Genomic DNA, 24,088 nt, shown 5'->3' with positions numbered 1-24,088 from the left:
CGGGTACGGTTCCTTGTTATTTATTATATTTCAAGTTATCTTATTCAAAATAAAGAATAAAAACTTAATTTACGTCAGTTTCAGGCAAAAACGTATCTATATATAAACTATCAAATAAGTATTAGTATTAATAAAATCTTTTAACATAACAATTTCTAGCCATGATGCTCACGGGCAAAGTTGCAGGAAGTGCGTTCCTTAATTCAGTCATTTTTACCAAAACGTTAAACTGGTAACATTTAACCAAATCATAATATTATATAAATACTAACAAACACACCCCCTTATATCCACCTTTATGATCGTTTTATGGGAATTGAACCCGCTCACTTTGGTGGAAATAAACACATGATGATACTATATGCAAGTAGACAAAAATATGTAGTGTAGAAGCATCTCTCAACTTACAAATTGTTTTCCACTATTGTTTTCCACCTACGCGTTGGGACACATGGATTTTTTACGTGTTTTTTCATGGTTCATTGCCTTTTGTTGTCTAAATTGATTTCTGCATTGAATGATACAATGTAATGTATTCCTAATTTGGTTAATGAAAATAATGGAATCAGTTTTAATCTTGGTCTACTTTTTTTAACATGTCGCTACGATCCTTACTATCCCCCAACGGCTCGTTTTCTCTCTTTAGATGGTGGCGGTGATTGCTTGGTCTTTCTCTCTGTAAATGATGATGGTGATCGCAATGGCACGCACACCAACAACATGTGGTTTTGCAATGACTTGACTTTCTCCGAATGATTAATAATCTATAATATATATAAACGAAAACCTTAAAATCTTATGTGTCGCAATGTGGTCGCCCCCCCCCCCCCCCTCTTTATGGAAGCCACCAGATTGCTTGATTTTTAAATGAATGCCTCTCATTGATTTAACCCAAATTCAAGGGTATGGGTCTTACCAAAACCAAATAGCTCTTAAACGAGTTATAACATCTCATTAAATTAAAAATTAATCTTACCAATTATTTGATATGAAAATTCTATAAAATAGGGATATACTAAAATTTAATATCTAATTTAAAAAGAAAAAAATATTATTTATAATTAATAAACAATTTTATAGTAAAAAACATAAGCAGGTCATGGGTCACCAAATCTAAATAGCTTTTAAACGGATTATAACATATTATTTATTTATGACACCCTTTCATCATCAAACCCTAAATATATTATTGACTTTCTTACAATAAAAAAAATTAAAATCCAAAAAATAAATATTAAAAAACGAAAAATGTAAAACAACCAATCTCTCAAGCTATCAGATTGTTTTATTTGTAAATGAAGGCTTCTCAAGCATTTGACCCGAATTCACGGGTAAAGGTCTCACCAAACCTAAATAGCTCTTAAACGGGCTATAACATCTCATTATATTAAAAATTAATCTTATCAAATATTTGATATGAAAATCCTATAAAATAGGGATACTAAAAATTAATATCCTATTTTATTTAAAAAAAAGATATTATTATAAACATTTTATAATAAAGAAAATAAATGGGTATCACCAAACCCAGATAACTTTTAAACCGGATTATAACATATCATTTATTTGTGAATCCATTTCATCATCAAACCTCAAGTATATTAATTATTAACTTTCTTATAATAAATAAAATTAAAATCCAAATATACATATATATAAATATTAAAAACGAATAATGTAAAATAACCTTCGTAATACGAGGGATAAAATCTAGTAATTAGATAAAGAAAAGTATTAAATTGTAATTAGATAAAGCAAAAAAAAAAAAGAATGGGTCCGTTTCGTCGCCAACGATGGAGTCTACTGTCAAAACTATTTTATGAACATGAAAACAAGGTGAAAATTAGATAAATGGCCCACTCAGCATCACCCATTGGAATCAAGCAATAAGTTATGATTTTGTTTTGCTTTGTTTTTTTCAATTATTGCCGGCCCATGGAATTCTTTTGCAATTATACGAAAATTAAGAAAATCTATTATTACATAATCTAAAAAGTAAAGTTCTTTTTTCAGTTATTCTTTTACTAACCATGTCTATTTTGTTAATGTAATCTTGCTTAAGCGTGGGACCAGTTGTCGTACTTACAAGGCTAGGGGTTTTTTGAATTAATTTTTCTTCTATTCTTGTGTAATAAGGAATTGTATAGTTATAAATAAGGGTTATTTGTAATCAAGTAATCAAATGTCAAAAAATGAATGGAGTCAAGGTTTGAGATGATCAGTGACCTCGGGTTGTTAGCATTACTATCTTGGAATCGAAGTTAAACAAAACGATCATGCAATAATGTTAAAGCAAAGCGGTTATGCAACAAAGATCCTAAAAGAAGCAAATCTTTGGGAAGGTAACTCGACTCAGTTTCCAATGGAACCGGGCTTAAAGTTGTCAAGGGAATATGAGAATCCGAAGGTAGATCCGACCAGTTATAGAAATATAATCGGAAGCTTACGATGTTTAACTCATACGAGACTTGATTTGAGCTACTCGGTTGGTTATGCTAGTTGGTTCATGAAATCTACAACTCATGCTCATGCTTAAGCGATTAATATATTCTTCGATATCTAAGAGGTTCACTTAACCTCGGTATTACTTAATCGAGAGGCGGAAACGGTATATTACGCGGGTACAGTGACAGTAGTCACGCGGTGGATATTGATAATGGTTGAAGTACCTCGGGTCTGATTTTCTACTATGGTATATCACTTATATCATCGGTTTCTCATAAACAAGGAGCAGTGGCGTTATCATCGTGTGAAGCTGAATTTATGGCAGCTACATCGGCTACATGTCAACCCTTATGGCTTCGGCGTTTGTTGTCAAAGATGACATGAGAAAATGAGGAAATCGTGACGTTGAAGGTGGATAATTCATCGGCTTTCGCCTTGATGAAGAACCCGTTTTTTCATAAGAGAAGTAAGCACATCAACATGCGGTACTATTTCATTCGGGGGTGCATCGAAAGAGAATAAATCAAGGTGGGTTATGTTAGCGGGGATTTACAAAGAGCATACATCCTTACAAAAGTGTTGCCACGGTTGAAGTTCAACAAGATGTGAAGTTTCATAAGTGCCACAAGATTATGGGTGATTGTTAGTGTAATCTTGCGTAAGTTGGGGACTTAGTCGTCTTACTTACAAACATAGGGTTTTTTTAGTTAGTTTTTCTCATATTCTTGTCTAACAAGGAATTATATGGTTATAATAAATATTATTTATAATCAAGTAATCATAATAATCAATAGGGTCTGGTTATTTTACAAACAAGGACAAAAATGAGAATGATTTGTAACAACAAAAAAAACCTCTAGAAATTAATTAAAAAATCATAACTCAAAATTTAATAAAAAAACTGAAAAAAGTAAAAACACAAGAATGTTTTCACCGTATTCCTCGTTCTAAACACACAATTTTAGTGAAAAAAGATCATTGTGCCTTTTATTTATCATTGTGTTTTTGTTTATTTCCGTTATTAATTGTGTCTTTTTTCTTTGACCTTGTGTCTTTTTTTCTTGATATTGTGTTATATTTTGTTTGACATTGTGTCATATTTTGCGATCTATTGTGTTTTTTTTTACTTATAATTGTGTCTTCTATTAATTTCCATGCCCACAAATACTTCTCACACTTCTTATTTGCGCCTCCCTTTATATTTTAACTTTGCCCATAATCTTTAATACAATGAGGTTTAGAATTGAAATTCGATTGTTTTTGAGGTAAATAAGATGGAAAACAAATTTATAGTTATTGTTTTATTTAAAATGTATCTAATTATCAATTCCTTATGTGTTTTTTTATTTCATATAACGATGTTGGAAGTCTCAAGCTCACCAATAATGGTATAATAGGGTCGGTCGCGGTCTCTATCTAGATGGTGTGCCCCTTCTTTATACTGGGTTATCAGAATTCAGTATGTCGGGATAGCAAGTAGCTTTTATATGTTTCATACGGTTTAATAAAACAAACATATAATATTAACTTATGGAAAAAAAATCTGTGATATAAAAAATATAGTTTTTGATGACATGCATTCCGTGCCGTTAAAGGTACGTTTTTTAGTAGTGGTTTTCCAAATAAGCCAAAGATACACCATAATTATCGCTCACTCTCCTTTTTCCATTCCAATGTGTTTTTTTACCTGATATTCCAAGCTTTCTTGCATTGTGTTACAACTTAGAGCTTACAACCAACCATATGAGGCAGGTTCACCCATGATATATATTACAAGAGACCGTAGCATATCCAAGTAGTAGCAATTAATTAACCAGCTGATGTTTAAGTTCTAAATGAGGGTTGGAATGATAATATAACCTAGATATTTTTGTTGAAGTAGTTATGTTTCCCTAATGATTAAATTATGTAAACTTCCATTAAAGATGAAAATGTGTGAGTGCATGTTAAGATCTTGAAGTTTATATCTGAATTGTTGGTATGAATTCAGGAATTATGAATGTACGATGAAGTAGGTAAACTCTTAAGGCCTTATTTTGTGTTATGACTGTTGGTTATGTTTCTAAATTTTGCATTGAGTCAATATATAGAAGAATAAGATACGTAACCTAATTGGAAACTTGAGGCTTTTAAATAATGAATAATATTGGTAGAAACCATCTTTGAAATGCATAATTTGTTGAACTTGTTCATGTATGATGTGAATTAATATGTAAGGATCCCATTTAGTTAAATAAAAACTAGAAGTGGGGAGTTTGTATGGCCACATTGACACATTGTGATGATTCCGTGACACTATGATGACCCCGTAGCCTACGTTGGGTCTGGTTAAACTTCCAAAATAGACAAACTTCAATTCAGACTTGGTATATCTTATTTATATGCAATCTTAGATATTGGTAATACAAATTTATGGCGTTGTAATGTCTTAGTGAAGTTCACGAGTGGAATTGGAAAGTTGAAGATCAAGTACTCAATATTGGACATCAACACCCATCTTCAAGTTAAATTTTCGATTTTGTAAAATTGTTGGTTATGTTGGATTGTTGGTCAAATATTATTGGTTTTCAAAATTCAGACTCGGTATATTCTTATTTATATGCAATCTTTTATATTGGTAATACTAATTTATGGTGTTGTAGTGCCTTAGTGAAGTTAACGGGTGGAATTAGAAAGTTGAAAATCAAGTAATCACGATTGAACATCAACACTCATCTTCAAGTTTAGTTATCATTTTTGTAAAATTGTTGGTTATGTTGGTTTTCAATTTTCATTGACAAATATAATTGGTTTTGATTGGGTCGGGTTTCCTCGTGGGCCGCATACTCATCCAGATATGCTAAGAAACTATTCTGTAGAATGGATCATGGACTCATGGAGTCATGGGGATGTTTTCTGCCGGGAACCGAAGCCATAAAATCATTGTTTGGAAGTTACAAATATATGAAATAAATGTTCCTTTTTCACTGAATTTTAACAAATTTTGCCATAACAAATTCATTTTTATCAATAAATATCAAATCAATTCATTTTGATTAGATTGTTATGTTAATGGGACATTCTGGGAACATTCACAACGGGTGCTATGTGAATGGATTTGCTATAGCGTAGGGAGTGGTTGTGAGTGGAGTAAAAAGAAAATAATGTTAATGAATAAATTTTAAGAAATAATTTTCATAATCATTTTTTTAATATTTGTTGAGAGTGATTGTGAATGGAGTTAAGATAAAATGTAATAATAAATATATAAAAAACATTAATTTGAAAATGACAAAAAAGAAATATTGATTTTTATTGTACTTGCTAGGAATAAAGCATTTACACTAAAAAGCATTATATTTTCTTTTTTTTTTCAATTAAATAATATTTTTTATATTTTCATTATTACATTTTTCCTCTCCTCTATTACAATCACTTTCATAAAATATTAAAAAAATTATAAAGTGAATATTATTTCCGCAAATTTACTCATGAAATTTTCTTTTTCCTCCATTCATAATACTCTAAAAATTAGTAAACATGCTCACAATAATTTGGAGGAACTGCTAGAAATACTCTGAGTAAGTTAATTAAATGGAGGATGCCCACTTTGTTTAATAGACAGTCTTGATAGTTGATAAGGAGTTTGGGAATTTCAGTTAAAGGAATGCAAATGATCCCTACCTTTTCTAAACTTTTGGTTATCTTTAATACAAATAAATATCTTTAATAATAAAAATTGTAATGTAAAAAGAACATTTCTTTTTAACTATCAACAAAAGAATATTATTAAACCACTAGCAAGTAGCTAGCCAAAAACATAAAACCACCAACAAAACATCCACCCAATAACAACAAACGGGAACGAAAAAACATCAGAAAAAACGGACCCTAGACCCCCAAAACCTAACCTACCACCACTACACCCTAAAACCGCTCCACTCCTCCCAAGAGATCCCTCGCCTTCTCAATCTACTTTTTATCCAAAAAAATAACTTAAAACTTTTATTTTCACCAACAAACTAGCAACATGAATTGGCTTCCCACTATGTACCAAAGTTTTCCTCTTCTTCCACAAGCATCAGGCTTCCATAAGACAAACAAACATTTCATTAATTAAAAAACAAACATAAACAAAAGCCGAGCATGTTGGGTGGTGTTCCTTGCCGGCTTCCATAATTCCATGCCACAACACCCCTCCCCGCTCTGTTCCCAAAGCCACACCCACTACCCTAAAATGTTGTGTTAAAACATAGATCTAACAAGAGGCGTTTACTAACAATCATGCACGACCAAATGGTTTCGTGTGTTTTTATAAACAATCTTCCTATCTTCTTATATAATAAAAAATGAATAGGATTTTCATGAAATTTCTCCAAAATGACACATGACACTCATAATTATCTCCTTTGTTCACATGGTATTATTACTATTTTAGTTATAATTTAATTAAAAGTCTATTACTTATTTTGATGGGACTAACGAATATTTAGGAATTCTTATACCTAACAAATGTTACTTTAATTTTGGAATTTGGTTGGATTTTTATTCTTTTTAAAATTTTGGCAACTTAAATCATTATATTATATATACATATAATTAAACAACTATCATTTTTTTCACAAGATGCTTATCGAATTTTGCTCTATGCCATTTTTTAAAACTTTTAAATACCTATCATTTTTATAAATATTTATAACGTTACAATTTTCTATTATATATTAAAATCTTTCATAACTGCATTTGTTCTAACAAATCATTTCGCAAAACTATAAGCATTATTGCAATGTTATGTATGCAACACAATATTTGTTTTTTTAATAGGTTGGTGAAATAATTAGAGGAAGCCAAAGAAAAAAAATTACAAGAGATCATCAAAGAAAATTTTAAGAAGCAAACATTTCTCTCTAATTTTCTCTTTAAATGGATAATCGAAACTAAAAATTTGTTACGATGTTCATAAACAAAAGTTAAGGAAATATTTAGAGAATATTGTTTGTCTTTACTATTACATGTTGTTGCATCTTTTGAGATGAGGAGACATTTTAATGAGATGGTACAACTTTTTTTTACATGTTTGCATCTTTAGTTGAATTGTATAATTGCTTCTCTCTTGTGAACCCATTTATGTATCTTATTATCTATATTAGTAATTTCTTTTTATTTTGTTCTATTATAGTTTTTGACGAACCCGTGTATCACACGAATTCTAACCTAGTTATATATATATACGTAGTCCATTCATATCGACATATCCAAAACAAGTCACATGACTCACATCTAACAAAAATATGTCGGCTAGTAAATGTAACCACTTTTATTGCTTTTATTATTTTGAGTAAACATCTTATAAACACCATGAGTGTAAAACATAAATGTAGGTGGCTCACCACCCACGAACCATTACATAATTAGGTGAACAACCATCCCAACCTAACCACATTTAACCCCAACCCCTGCCCACCAACCCTTTTGGTCTATATAACACAATGCTCTTTCACTCTCTATAATTCAATTCCAAAACCAAGTCACACAAACAATTACAAAAAATGGCAGACGAAAGAGCCGGGGCCGAGATCGTGTATGGAGCCGAAGACTGCCTTCGTAGCTCCATCGAGCTTCTAGACGAGCTCGGTTTCCCTAGAGGTGTCCTTCCCCTAAAGGATCTTGTGGAGTGTGGGCGGGTTCGAGCCACGGGGTTTGTTTGGATGAAACAAAAGGGTCCATATGAGCACTTTTTCGAGGCAACTAACACGCGAGTGAGTTATGCTACGGAAGTGACCGCGTATATTGAAAAGTGTAAGATGAAGAAAATGACTGGGGTTAAAAGTAAACAATTGTTGATGTGGGTACCGATCGTGGAGATGAGTATGGAAAATGAAAATAGTTCGAAAATCTACTTCAAGGTCCCGGTCGGGATCGGGAAGTCGTTCCCGGTGACGGCTTTCATGACCGAGGAAGAAAAGAAGAAGTACATCGAACGATCTAAGTGAATGATCAAGTTAATATGAGTTATTGAAATTGTTATGTTATAACTTATAATAATGTATTTGTATGTTTCTTGGTTTCATGTTTTTCTTTTCATTTCGGGGATTTTAATATTTGTAATGTTTGCTTTGAAGAATTTATGATTAGTTTAAGATCAAGTGAGATTCAAATTGAGCCTTTTGTGTTATTAATTAGGAAAAAAATGGTTCATTTATATAATGGCAAAAGATATGCCTAAGTATGAGATTAAAATATCTACCTCTATCTATTCTAATAAAGTAAAATAAATGGAGACACTTGTCATGTTTTGGTTAATTCTCAATTTTTTTCCCTTCAAAACTAATATAGCCTAATATATGTAATAAATCAATAATTATTCACTTTCCTTTTACACTATATTTATATAATATCTATATATTTTTATAAATATAAATATTAACATATTATTTTACTATATATTTCAAAATACTTGGTGAATTCCAAATATCAACAGCAAATCATGTTTCTTAAATGAAAATTTTTTTGGGTTTTTTGTGGAAGTTAAATTTGATTTTATGGATCAAAAGTTAGAAAATAGATTGTTTGGTACAAGTTAACTACATTTAGGTCATATTTTGTTACGAGTCAAAAATGAAAATTTTGAGTATTTTTAAAATTTTGAGAATGCAAAATAGATTTAACATCAAATTTGTTATGGGTTCAAAGTGTCGACTTTAAAATGTCAAAAGTATGAAAGTTAGAATTTTAAATATGATTCGGGTTTCAAGTTTATTTTTAAGGGCATTTTTTGAAATAATCAAAAGGTTCGAGATTTGGCAAATTGACTATTTTTCCCTAATCTATTAAAACTTAAGAAAAGATTGCGAACACTTTCGACATGCCACCCCGATGCCTATCGATGCTTCCAACTTTTATCAAATTTCAAATATTTATGTAAACATTAATTTTTCCTTCAATGATGATCAGAACGTTGTATGGGAAGCATGTCATGCAAAACTATGCTCAAATGAAACAAAATATTCACAAAATTGAATGGGTTAACATGTTATTTTTTATGTTGTCATTATGACAAAGTCGATAAGCCCTCTGAAACTTATCAAAATCTTTTTTATAGTGTAGCTTAGAAAATCATAGTTCTTGAAGAACATCCATTGTTACAATTTAATATCATACTTTTTTTTTGATGGGTAGTAAATTGATAAATATATCAATAAAGGTAATGTCTCTTTTGTATTTATGTTGAGTGGTTAGAACTACTATCGTATGAGAAGTCTTATTTTCGAAATTGGTTCATAACCAAAATTCTTTCAATTATACATATATGACACCGAGAATGAATTTTTCAATAGAAAGAAGCATTCTCGAGTACGATTTTGCACGGACATTTTTTTATTAAGTTCATTTAAAAAAACCATTTTTTGATATAAATAAAATCAATTTATGTACACATTGTATAGATACAAGCATAGATGTAATACATTTTTTTTTCATATATGCCATGTAATTATTTGTTTTACTTAAAATTTTATAATTTGAATTATCTCGTGTGTAACACGGGCTCTAAAATTAGTAGTTTATATAAAGCAAAATTGCTGGAGAAGATGATAAAAGCAAACATGTATAATTTGTGGGTTAGATATATATTTATTGCAATAAAGTTGGAATGGTCTACCCATATAATTCTTAAATAATAGAGTATTTAAATAATAAAATATTGATTTGCCTATTATAAACTTTGTGATTTTAGAAATTACCCTAATTCATTTCGGTGATAAAGTATAGTTAAGGATAAATGAGGAATCTAACAATTTAAAAAAGAGAAAATTAGTGTTTTAGTCCTCGTAGTTTTTAGACGGAGTCACTTTGCGTCTCTGAAAAAATAAATAAACTGCTTGCATCCTCATGGTTTAAAAATTGAATCATATTAGTCCCTCAAACTAACATCTGTTAACTTTAAGTTTAAAATCATATATATGTAATATGGCACCTTACTCATATTACCCTAGAATTAAATAACCGGTCAAAAAAACCAACCCTTCATCTACAGCCGGCCACTTCAACCAGCAGCACGGCTCATCCTCGCCGCTCACAAACCCGTTCACCCTCGGCCTTCGCGACACTCATAGGCGTGACGGAATTTTACATTCTTTCGATGACCCGTGGAGTGTGGAGGATACATCTTCGCGACACAGTTAAGGTCAAAACAAATTTGATTTCATTCACAAAACTGATTTGAAAGACTTACACAACACAAGAATCGTCGGCCGGGGTTAGCATCCGTCCAGGATATACGATAGCACGCACCTGCACCGCATGAGCAAAACAAATCTGATGCACCGACACCCTGTGACCTCGATTTCACCGAAGAAGAGGAGGAGAATTGAGACATTTTGACTCCAATCAAAGATGATAGTTACCTAGGGCTCCAATCAAATCAAAGAGGAAGAAGAAGAAGAATCAGTCAATTACCGCTCCATATTACAAAGAAAGGAAGAAGATGATGTGATGTAGGGATTGTATACTTGTACCTGTTCGATGTGTTTGCTATGAATTAGGGTTCACTGGTTTCTCAACATATGTTATAATATATGAGGGTAAAAGAGTAAATGCAAATATTTTTGGATGGAAAAGATAACGTTAAACTAACATAAGGACGCATATGGTTCAAATTTTAAACCACGAGAATGCAAACAGTTCATTTATTTTTTCAGGGACGTAAAGTGACTCCGCCTAAAAACCACAGGGATTGAAACAGTAATTTTCTCTTTAAAAAAAATATAATAAATATTAAGATATGTGTTACTGTTAGGGGTAAATTTGGTAAGCAAGAAAGGTAATTTATAATAACTTTCTTTTTACGGAGTTCAAATACACTTTTACAATTTCATGTTTTAAGTAGGGGTGTTCCGGTTTAAAATCGCGAAACCGTCCAAGCCGGTCATCGGTTTGGCTTCGTGGTCGGTTTTTTTTTTTACATTCGGTCGGTCGGCTTCAAAATTTTCAAGCCGTAGTGAATGATTTGGCTTGCGGTTTTTATTGAAAACCGGCCGTAAAAAACCGGACCGGACTGTAGGATTTATTTATATATAAATTTTATATTAATTTATATTAGATTTATATAATTATTTATAATATCTCATATGTTTTAAAAATTGGGCTTCTTGTCTTAGCCCACTATAAAATGTTAGTGTGTAATTTAGCCAAACTTTACTAAAAATGCTAGTGTGTAATTATTTATAATATCTCATACGTAGTTTGTTTTGGACAACTTGTATTAAGCTTTTGTGTATTTTAACCACATGTTCCAGGCTTAAATTCTGGACAATATGATTAATTATGGGGAACTTGCCTTTTGGTTATTTTATTTTTGGACATCTTGAAATCTGAACTTGTGAATTAGAGATTAAGTTTTTGACAACAGCATATTAAAGCCTAAACCGTGAAACTGGCCGGAGCCAAACCGTTAGTAACGGTTCGGTTCAGTTTGATTTTTATTTTCAACGGTTTGGCTTCGGTTTTTGATTAGCAAAAACCGTACTAACGGTTTGGCTTACGATTTGACCCAAAACCGTCAAAACCGGACCGTGAACACCCCTAGTTTTATAATCAAATTTTTAAATGGCATGTTAAATTGCACGATTCCCTGACACTATAATAACTTTGTACCAAGTTTAATTTTTAATCATTTATCACTTGGTAACTTTTTAAGATTATATAATTTATTGTTTTGAGTATCGGAGTTTTAAATTTGATGCTAAATTGAATTATTTTGTTTGCAGAGTTTGCATAATAGCTTAATGGTTATACCATACAAAAAATAAATGAAAACTAACATACTCCTTTCTTCTCCGAAAACTTTAACGTTAAAGTTCATCAATGTATTATATATGAAAAATGGTGATTGGTTAAAAACATGTACTTAATACAGTGTGATTTTTCTTAAACCAATTCTTTTTACCGGCAACATTCATTCGTTGAGCATTATATTGTTCGAAATTAAAGTTGTGATGTCTTTGGTTGATTTCAGAGACATGCTTTCATAGCAGAAGACACATACTCGGTTTTGAATTTTCATGCATTGTCTGATTTAGATTTTAAACACCAACAAATAACTTAAATGTTCAAATTATTTACGTGATTTAAAAAGATTATCTATGAGCCTTCACTACTATGACACTTACCTTATACTTTTCATAATTCGGTTTAGCAAGTTAAATCCGTAAGTCAAATTTTCAATCATGTCATCAACGTGTCAACCTATGACCCGAACCTGTTTACTGCAAACCAACTTGCTTCACTTCATGCTAAGTCATGTTGTGTAAATGCGCTATCTTATAAATCACCAATACATGCTCCACTCGCTTTTGTAATATTTAATACAACTTTGTTATATTAAAACTTAAAAGAATATGGGGATTACGGGCCAATAATAAAACAAGAATCCTTTTGAAACCGACCAAACCGGCTATGAAAATCAAATTATGTATATATATCTCTTAAAGGCAAAGCATCTACTTTAACTTTTTAGGATTTAGCCACAAAATTTTTAAATAACTATATCTTAATCTCCTAACTTTAATTACAAACTTTAATCGTTACGCTTTTACCACATGAATTTCGCACATATACTTTTTGGTCACTCGTCTTTAATTTCACGTATTTACCTTTTCACCTCTTAACTTTTGTAATGAAACTTTTGTCACAAAACTTTTACCATAACGAATGGAACTGATACCAACCGACTTTTTGCTGAAACGCATGATGGCTTTTGAGCATATAATACATTTAACCCACTCTACTGCAACGTGAGGGAAAAAAAATACTTAGTGTTGTTGTATCTATGCTATAAGAGGCTTTTTTTAATAGTTTTACAATATTTTATTCATATGGTAAAATATTCAATGCATTTGCTTAAAGTAATTACAACTTTTTAAATGCGCAAAATTATTTTTTAATCACTAGTCCAATCATTCAATTAGGGGCGTCCATCATGACGGGTTGACGAGTTGATAGGTTTCGGGTTGACGAGTTGGCGGGTTAGCGTGTTGAAATTCTTCAACCCGAACCAAACCCATATTTTTAATTCGTGTCGTGTTGTGTCAACCCACTTAAATTTGTGTCGTGTTCGGGTTGTGTTTCGAGTCAACCTATTTTACTATGAGTAATACCTAGGGGTGTTCACGGTCCGGTTTTCGCGGTTTTTAGGTTAAACCGTTGCTAACGGTTTTTATTTTTGTAAACCAAAACCAAACCGTAGAAATCTTAAACCGAACCGAACCAAACCGTTGGTAACGGTTTGGTTTCACGGTTTGGATACTTTGGGATTTTATACAAGATGTCCAAATAAACGGTTTTGATAGAACTATCAACAGATTCTAGATACATAAGGGAATTCAAAAGGAACGTATATGATGTCAACATTAGTCACATGAAACAAAATATACGGGCATAAACACTTTGTAAGGATTTTATAACTTGAACATATGAGATTTGTTTTGTTGGAAACCTGCAAATTAGAAAGCACATTGAAGATATCTATTTACTATTGAGAATTGAAAAATAAGAAAATAGGTTTGCTTACTCTTAATTAACTTTAACTTACATAGAGTTAACACAATTTTAGTCTTAATTATGTCTAATATATATTTATATGTGAAATATTTCAAAACTTTAATATAATAATTTCTTACAGTTCGGTCCGGTTTTATACGGTTTGTTTTTGGTATAAACCGTAAGCCAAACCGTTCATTACAGTTTGAAAATATTGAAACCGACCGACCAAATCTTAGTTTGAAAAACCAACCGTGAAACCAAACCGATAACCGATTTGGGCGGTTTCACGGTTTGAAACCGAACCGTGAACACCCCTAGTAATACCTATTGACTTGGTAATAAATTAAACAATTAATTATTCTTATTCATAAAAAACTTGTTAATAATTTGTGATTGATTTAATTGTTTTTGTGTATTTATATCTCATTCTTAATTAACAAACTTAGGTTCACATATTTAGCTCAAGATAAGAACAAACGAATGAAATAACCAGAGAATAGATAGTTAGAACTAATAAAATGAAAATGTTGTAAATAAAAAGTAGATAAAAATAGTATAGAAAGAAATTAGTTTTACTTTTAAAAGTTAACTGATATATGAAAATTAAAAATGTATGTATTTAACTTTAAAATTTAAAACTTCTTATCTCTAAAATTAAAATATTAACTTCTCTAAAATTATTAAACGGGTTAACAGGTCAACCCACTTTTTAACGAGTTGGATTTAGGTTGACCTGTTTTTTAAATGTGTCGGGTTGACCTGCTTAAGAAAACAGGTCGTGCCAGCGGACCCAAAATCTATATTTTTTCGTGTCGGGTTCGTGTTAGGTTTCGGGTCGTGTCAGAAATTGACACCCATACATTCAATCCATATTTAATGTCATAAGTTTTTATTTATTTTATTTGTTAATCTGTATTTAATGTCATAAATTTTAGGGAAAATCCACAAAATAGTCAATCTACAAAATGAGATTCTAACTTTGTCCCCTAATCTTAATATTTCCAAAAATGGCCCTCTCTAACTCATATTTGACCATGTATTAGGAAATCTAACGCGTCTTTGACTATATGTTAGCATAACACGTCGTCAAAGACGCGTTGGATTTCCTAACACATGGTTAAAGACGCTAACATGTCGTCAAAGACGCGTTAGATTTCCTAACACATGGTTAAAGATGAGTTAAGCCTCCAAACACGTAGTCAAAGATATGTTAGCATCAAACGCGTAGTCGAAGATATGTTAGTTTTTTTGTTTGTTTTTTTAATATTATATTTTTATAACTAGTTTAAATTATATTTGTTTTTCTTTTATAAATCACTAGATTTCCTAATACATGGTAAAAAATATAATATATATTTTTTTAATATTATATTTTTATAACTAGTTTAACAAATGGTTGGCGTCTTTAACCATGTGTTAGGAAATCCAACGCGTCTTTGACGACATGTTATGCTAACATGTCGTCAAAGACGCGTTAGATTTCCTAATACATGGTCAAAGATGAGTTAAAGATGGCCATTTTTGGAAATATTAAGATTAGGGGAAAAAGTTGGAATATCATTTTGTAGATGGGCTATTTTGGGGATTTTCCCTAAATTTTATCATGCACAATAATAGCAGGCTTGCACTTGTTGGATTAGACGCAACACAGCTATCTGGTCGCGTAGCGCGTATATTCATGCTAATTAAAAAGAACAAGGGTTATGAAAATCTAAGGGTCAACAAATGGGTCTTACCGCAATACCATACCTAAACCCGGTTAATGGTATTCTCAAAATTCATAAACTAACCCTATTGCAAATAACCGGGTATGACTAGCTTGGGTTTCACGGGTCTTACCCGTTTTATGCTCATGGGGGCAAACGGGTCTTACCGGCCAGATCCGACCCAGACCCAATTAATGGCATTCTTATGACCCAAAGACAGACGCGTTGCAATATAATATAATATAATATAATATAATATAATAAGGTTAGTTTGGTTTGGGTCTCGCAGATCTTATGCGGTTAATGTCAAAAGCTAGCACTGCATTCTCGGGTTTAAAATACAAAGAAAATAAATGATAAGATTGGATAGGGGAATAAATGAAAAGAAATTATATATTTATAAGATATTCTCGAGTTAAAATAAAAGAATGGAAAAGAAAGTGTTAATTACATTCTTAAGTTATATAGGAAGGAAAAGACAGGAAAAAAATTATAACTTTACAATCATGTCCTTATTATTGAGTTAGATAGGATGGAAAATATGAGGTAAATTAGTAATATTATACATGACTATAAACTTTCCGTATTTGGCTGAAAAGTTTTGGAGGAAAAAAACGCTAACTTTTATTTCCATTCTTCTTTTTTACTTTTAATGAAAAAACCCATTTTATCTTTTCTTTTCTAAAACCGCAAATAACTCCTTAAAAAGCAATTTGCTGGCATCTAGATCTCTAATAAGCGGCAGCGCTTTAACTGCATCAATACTTGAATTCACAAGTTTTCACTGTAGATCCGAAGATCAATCCAATTATGTCTACAGACGATCAACGATCAGAATCACAGAACGGCGATGCTAAACCTGAACTGGGTGCCGATCTTAATGGACCGGAAACCAATCCGATCCAATCAACTGTAGATCCGAAACCGATGGAATCAAAGGACAACAATGAGCAGGTACAGAAAGATGAAGGTAATCGAACTTTTACTATGAGAGAATTGCTGAATGAATTGAAGAATGGAGATCAAGAATCTCAACTCTCTGCTACTGATTCTGCTGCTGAGCCCAGGCAAAGGTTTTAACTTTTTAACCTCATTTGATTATTATTATTATTATTATTTTTTACTGATTGTGGTTAATTGGTTATGTTTTAGTTCCTGCATGTTATGAATTGTAGTTTTAGGGCTTTGTTAGTTGTTCCACTTGTATAAATAGGGGTTTATTCAAAATTTCAAATTGAAAGGATTAGGTTTTTGATTATGTCAAAACTGCAATTTGTAACCACTAGGGGTGTGCATGAAACCGGAAAAACAGTACCAATCCTATATAACCAAATCGAAAAACAAAACGACAGTTTGGCTTTATGTTTTTTTTTTTTAAAACTGAAAGCTGAACTTTCGGTTCAGTTTTGCGTGTAATTAAAATCAAAAATTCCGAATGGAACTTATAGATTTTCATTTTTTAGTTTCTAATTTTAAGTAATGTATAATAATATAATATATAGTTCAATCCAAGTGTTTTAGCCCAAATGTATAATAATCAAATAAAGTAACGTATAAACTAACGAAAATGTTTAGACCTAAATTCTTTTTTTTTTCTTTGCCCAAAATTTTCAAGCTTGAATGTTAAAAACCAAAAAGACCGAAACCGAAAGGTTTTTGAAAACTCAAAAACTGAAATTTTTATTTTTGGTTCAGTTTTAGTCCAAAACCAAACCGAACCAACCCATGCACACCCATAATAACCAGAGCTAGGAAAGAACTATAACCGGAACGCCAAAACTTGGTGCCAAGATAAATTCCAATATTAATATTCTTGTGTTTAGTAGCAAGATCAACGCTAATAACAATATTGAATTATGTTAATTGTGTGATTAGTATCTCTCCAGTACTACATGTGACTTTTGGCTACGAAATATTATAAATTATGCTAGGAATACATTGTACAACTCATGTTATTTTACCTTTAGTGATACCTTGATCAAACTAAAAACTTCCATTGCTGTTTTTACTTTCACTCTCAGACTGTCAGTTGTATTTCTTTTCGGTAAATAAATTGTGTTAATATATGAATATTCTTTTTGTTATGTGTTTGAAATTCTGTAGTCAAGAGAACACGCAAAATACTGAAAAGAACAGTGCTGCCATGGAGTTGATCAATAGCATCACCGGTTCTGATGAGGAAGGTCGGTCAAGGCAACGGATTCTTACGTATGCAGCAAAAAGGTAGTACTTTTTTCATGTTTTATGTATGCATCCTAAACATAGTTATGCTAAATCTTGAACTTTGTATATTAAGTCTTCCATCTTCTTAGATCGCAAAGAATTCACGTAACTATTGTAGCAAGAACTGAAATTTATGAGAATAAATACAAATTGTTTCAACAATTCTTAGACGACAACAAAGGAAAAAAAGAAACACGCAACCATGTAATGTTTTTTATATGTTCTTTTGCTTTCAGGTATGCAAATGCAATAGAGAGAAATCCAGATGATTATGATGCACTTTATAATTGGGCACTCGTTCTTCAGGTAACCATGCGACCAAGTAATGCTCATAAATATATAGATACATGTTGTAGGCACCTGCTTTCTAGCTTTAATCTATTTCCCAAAACAATAATGAGTAATGACCTTCACTATGTTATTACTATGTGTGCTATATATGCATGTAATGCAATACTCTTTTTGGTATTAATGAGAACCTGATAGAGAAAACTCACGGGGCCCACCAATACCCTGCTGCATTATATAAATCGCTTCTTATCTTTTGCTTTCGTTTTTAGGAAAGTGCAGATAACGTTAACTCAGATACTAGTTCACCGTCCAAAGATGCTTTGCTTGAAGAAGCTTGCAAAAAGTATGACGAGGCTACACGTTTAAACCCTACACTTCATGATGTATGTATCGCAATCCATATAAAGTAGTTACACTGATAATGACTCATGGCATTGAAATCTTGTTTATAATTGCAGGCTTATTATAACTGGGCTATTGCCATATCTGATCGAGCCAAAATGCGTGGACGTACAAAGGAAGCTGAAGAATTATGGAAGCAGGTTAGAGCTCTTATTATAATATAATGAAGAATGTAAATACATGGAAATTGAATTTTGTATCTATAATATCGCAGGCAACAAATAATTATGAAAAAGCTGTTCAACTAAACTGGAACAGTCCTCAGGCCCTCAACAATTGGGGTCTTGCTTTACAGGTAATCTTTTAGCTTTAGTTTTATCAACTTATGTATTTATTTTCATTTCCATAATTGTTATTAATATCATAATTTGGTGTTTGCAGGAACTGAGTGCTATTGTTCCTGCACGTGAAAAGCAAATAATAGTAAAAAGTGCTATTAGTAAGGTACAATAATATCATATTAGCGCCATCATTTGGCTCATGGCTCGCTTGAAGTTCCTTCGAAAAAGCCTGTTTGTAAACGAGCCGAACCCGAGCCAGGGTTGGCTCGCTCGTAGGGCGCTTGATAACTGGCCCGTTGACTTGCTCAATTGGCTTATTTAAGTTAAACCCAAATTTTAATATATATAATAAAAGTAATAGTAACATTAACAGATAAAAATATTGAAGAAAAATTTAATAGTACATATAATATTTTGAATCTGCCTCTCGATTTTATAAATAATATAAAAGGAAAATGATACATATAGTGTTATAAGTTCTCTAATTTATATATTTCGTATTATGTGTATGTTAAAATAATATTTTTTGGTCATTTGCATATCGATTTGTGTAAAAAAAATAACGATAAAAAAGTTTAACGAGCTGGCTCGAGCTTTTTACAAGCCTAGCTCGAGCTTGATTTTTCAGCTCTAAAAGATAAATGAGCCAAGCTGATTCGGCTCGTTTCCGGAGCCCGAGTTCAACCTGGCGCGGCTCGTTAACAGCCCTAACACAGACCGTGAACATGTATCAGTCTCTTAATGACATGCTTTCTGTAATGCAGTTTCGTGCAGCGATACAGTTGCAATTTGATTTTCATAGAGCCATCTACAACCTCGGCACTGTTTTGGTTTGTCTAAGCTTAACCAACTTTTTCTTCCTTAATTTGGATATATATAAAATATAATCGTATACTGATTTCATTAAACTTGCTTTCGTAGTATGGATTAGCAGAAGACACATCAAGAACTGGAGGACATGATGCTACTTCAAACGAATTGTACAGTCAGTCTGCTATCTATATTGCTGCTGCTCATGCATTGAAGCCAAATTACTCTGTTTACACGAGCGCATTGAAGCTTGTGCGATCCATGGTTCGTGAATTTTACATTCTACCATATAGTAATAATAATCAAGGTTGTTATATAATTGCATTACTGAGTTTTAGTTTGTACTTTAGCTGCCTCTACCTTATCTAAAAGCTGGTTATCTAACCGCACCACCTGTGGGAAATCCAATCGCTCCACATTGTGACTGGAAACACACCCAGTTTGTTTTGAACCATGAAGGTCTCCAACAGGTATGCATGCGTGGGTGTGTGTATATATGTGTGTGTGCGTGTACTAATATTTATGATTAATTTGAGGCAGATACACAATAATGGCAGACCTGCAATTAAGATTGATATCCCGGATATTGTCTCGGTATCCACGTGTGCAGATTTGAGTTTGCCTCCTGGTCCTTCAATTTGTATTGATACAATTCATGGACCAACTTTCTTGGTAACGATCCATGGTTAGTTTTTAATGACAATCTTGAGTAACATCTAATTTTGGTTTATATCTCAGATTGCAGAGTCATGGGAATACTTGGATACATGGCTTGATGCTATTCGGCTTGTTTACACAATTTTTGCAAGAGGTAAGACCGATGTTTTAGCAGGTATAATAACCGGTTAAATTTTTATGTTGAGAGAGAGAGAGAGAGCTGATGCTTTATGGGAGTGTGGAAGTGACTCATTATAGATGTTAGATATTGTAAGATTTTTGTATATTATTATTGTTTGCCGTTGCCTCTGTGATCATGGGCGGATGTAGCTTATACCGAGCATGGTAAAAGTAGCAGTTTTTTGTGTTATATTTGTATCGACATTTGAGTTATACCGGCTGATGTCATGATAGGCTCAAAAGAAAGAGAAGTTGTTTTGAAGTTACTTTAAGTTAAATCAGGACATCACTCCAAATTCTATTAATTTTCTTTCTAAACGACTTAGTGATAAACCAGGGTTCGCCTAAATTGGTTCGGTTTTGAAGTATACTTACCATCCACCTTGAAGTGTACAAAACGGATTTTCAGCCCAACATTGGTTGGGTTTGGTAAACTTAAGTTAAAACCGGGTTTCGTCTAAATTGGCTTGGTTTTGAAACTGGTTTCAGATGGAAAAGGATAGTTTCCGTTTGAAACCAATTTTAAACCGGTTCAATTCACCTTTTATTGGTGTCAACATCGGTTTTCCTCAAGTTGGTTAAACCAATTATGATTTGAGGATTTTTTTTCCCAGCTCTACATCCACCCTGAAAAAAATAAATAAATAAACATGACATGACATGGGTAAATTGGAACACTAATGAATATAGGGAAATTGGAAATAAATAATCCCACCTTTTGTGTATTGGCCGATACTAATCTCATCTTTCAAAATCACTAGCAATGGTCCCACCTTTTAATTATTTTTGTCTCACTGGTCATTTGTTACAAAATACTTAACGTCGTTATGTTTTTTCCCTAGTTTCAAACCGATTTTTCAGGGCTTTTGATCGGAAGAACGATATGAGTCGACTGATGTAAAACTTATTTCAAAACGATGATTCAAATGGCTTGATTTTTGTTAATGGGAAATTCAAGCACCCGAATTGAAACATTGTTTCGTCGTTTGGATCACCATTTCGAGATAAGTTTTACATCGGTCGACTCATATCGCTTTTCCGATCAAAAGCCCTAAAACATCGGTTTGAAACTAGGGAAAAAACATAACGACGTTAAGTATTTTTTTACGGAGGACCAGTGAGACAAAAATAGTTAAAAGGTGGGACCATTGCTAGTAATTTTTAAAGGTGGTATTATTATCGGCCAATTTTTAAAAAATGGAATTATTTATTTCCAATTTTCTATAAATATATTCATACATCTAAGATAAGTTCACATGTAAAAAAACATCAACAATCACTCATGTTCTTGTATGATATGATGTCACTCTTGTTTTCAAGTTTTAAACTTGATGTAATTTGAGACTTATGATTCAGTAATTCATGATTAATTTCCAAAAAAGTATTTTAAATGAACAATCACTCTCCGTTTGATGCGTGTTTAATATAATCTCTATAAATAAATTAATGACGTTGAAACTGTGATATTTTATTAATTTAGCGAGATTATTATATTGATAAATTAATAATTTATTAATTTAAAGAGGTTTTAGTTATGACGTTTAAATTTCCAAACGCAATGTGCATTCATAAATCAATTGAATTTGTCAAGTTCATTGTTGTTGAACAAGTAAAAAGTTAGTTCATGGTAAAAAAAACTAAATTGCAAAAACAAGTTTCAAAACACATTTCTTCTCCATGTACATTAAACATGATTAGAAATTGATCACTATAAAATGTTAATTGATCACAACTTTTTGTTGCATTACGAGAAGACAATGCCTAAACTATAAGTGCAATACGGAGATTTAAAGATGAACTCACTATAGATTTGAAGTTTAACAAAAAAAAAGTGACTATAGATTTATTTTTTACTAGACAGTCTTAGTATTTGAAATCTTTTAATAACTATTAATTTATAGTTTTATTGGGGCCAATATATATACACGGGAATTTCAAAAAAAAATTATCTTATTATGTTATCAACTGAGATTCTATTTACACTTGTCCCAAGTTGAGACTTGACAAATTATTGATTTTGTTAGTTGAAGAGGTATGTACCCGCCTCAACACCAAGCAAGGCGGGTCAACCCACAAGATAAAGACATTATGAAGGCACAAAGCCAAAACCCATGCGCATGGCGCATACAAAACATGCTCAGGCATCATATGCTCGCGCATCACATATGCGCGCGGCGCATATCGCATGCTCTTGCACATCACATATGCTCGCGCGTCACATATGCGCGTGGCGCACCAGCGCGCGGCGCATATCACACGCTCGTGCATATCACACCTGCGCATGAAATATCTGCGCGTGAGAATAAAAAGAAGACTTCGCGCATCCTCAGGATGGGCGCATATCACACGTACACATAATCAACCTCGTCCTTATCCAAATCAGGATCAGGGCAACCTTGATTGTGCACGTTAGGCACTCTTCTAGAAGGCATCTTTTTAAGGAGTAAGAATATGCTGATGTTGACAGCTGCCAAATGAAAGGTCGACAACTCAGCATGACACATGTGCTACCACATGATTACAACCAACGAGAAAGCGCCAGGTGTCCCAGAGGACACGTGGCGCAGTGCGATTGGAGGAGGCCAACGAGGCTGAGCCCAACCAGTGGAAACCCTAGCACTATAAATACAGCATCAACTCCACTTTGATGACACATTCATTCACACTCAATCATTGACAGTTACAAGCAGTGATATCACATTCAATCATATTGAATTATATTCACTCACAGTCAGTTACAGAAAAACACACAGTCACACAATCAAGAGTATTCAGCGATTCAGCAATACTCTTGAGATTTCACTGACTCACATTTTATTATCTTCTCCACAAAGATACTGATTCTCACGCCGGAGGGTTACCCCAAAGAGGACCCCTCTGTCCCTTTCTGAGGGGTAAGTAACGGCGCTGTTCATTTTGTAGGTGGAAGAACTCGGATCCAGAAGAACCATCGGTGAAACAGTTTAATCATACCCGAGGAGAGTAGATCTGCTACCAGTGAGTAGATCCACGTCTCTTCATTAGTGTTATTAATTTATCGAGTATTAACTTATAGAAGTTTTACTATATATTGGGGTGAAATAGTCAGAAACCGTAATGTAACTTTTAAAAAGTTTACAACTAAAATTGGAATTTTCATGTCTTGAATATGTATAATTTTCATGTCTAGAGTATGTCCAAACATGTATATTGGGTGACTAGTTATTTATTTATGTAATTTTCATGTCTAGAGCGTATAATATTATTCTATCTTGTGATGTGATGGTAAAGGTGTTAGTTTTACCCGATAAAGGTTGGCATTCGAGCCTCACCTGAGGCAAAATATTTAAAATAATACAAAAAATAGCTGTTAAAAATTTAAAAGTAATATTATTCTACCTTATATATATATATATATTTAGGAGAAGTATAGTTTGAAAACCCTCTTGAGTTGAGAAAACCCTATCTAACATCGTTTTTTTTTGTTACATGTAATATATATTGTTACATTTAATACAAAACATCGAAAACATAAACAAAAATGTTTTGCTATTTTTTTTTATATTTTTTTAGTAATTTTTATATATGTTTTCA

At 32.3% G+C, this 24,088-nt stretch overlaps 2 protein-coding genes across 2 annotated transcripts; both read left to right on the top strand.

Annotated features, from left to right (window-relative positions):
* The first annotated feature begins 7,973 nt into the window (after positions 1-7,973).
* Positions 7,974-8,417, top strand: LOC143563951 (uncharacterized). Its single transcript, XM_077051366.1, has one exon. The coding sequence runs from the start codon at positions 7,974-7,976 to the stop codon at positions 8,415-8,417; it is 444 nt and encodes a 147-aa protein (XP_076907481.1).
* Positions 8,418-16,441: 8,024 nt separating this feature from the next.
* LOC143563958 (protein HLB1-like) lies at positions 16,442-20,683 on the top strand. The gene is made up of 12 exons (XM_077051373.1): positions 16,442-16,744; positions 17,775-17,894; positions 18,131-18,200; positions 18,455-18,568; positions 18,644-18,727; positions 18,802-18,882; positions 18,969-19,031; positions 19,633-19,698; positions 19,790-19,942; positions 20,029-20,148; positions 20,219-20,350; positions 20,417-20,683. Exons 1-12 carry the CDS (start codon positions 16,482-16,484, stop codon positions 20,525-20,527), a joined length of 1,377 nt encoding a protein of 458 aa, XP_076907488.1. The 5' UTR covers positions 16,442-16,481; the 3' UTR covers positions 20,528-20,683.
* The last annotated feature ends 3,405 nt before the right edge of the window (positions 20,684-24,088 follow it).

Source organism: Bidens hawaiensis, unplaced genomic scaffold (assembly GCF_021521415.1).
Source record: "Bidens hawaiensis isolate Kalapana, Puna unplaced genomic scaffold, B.hawaiensis_p1.1 tig00021674_1, whole genome shotgun sequence".
NCBI lineage: Eukaryota > Viridiplantae > Streptophyta > Magnoliopsida > Asterales > Asteraceae > Bidens > Bidens hawaiensis.
Note: the sequence above shows the minus strand (reverse complement) of the source record. Positions and strands in the feature narration are given on the sequence as shown.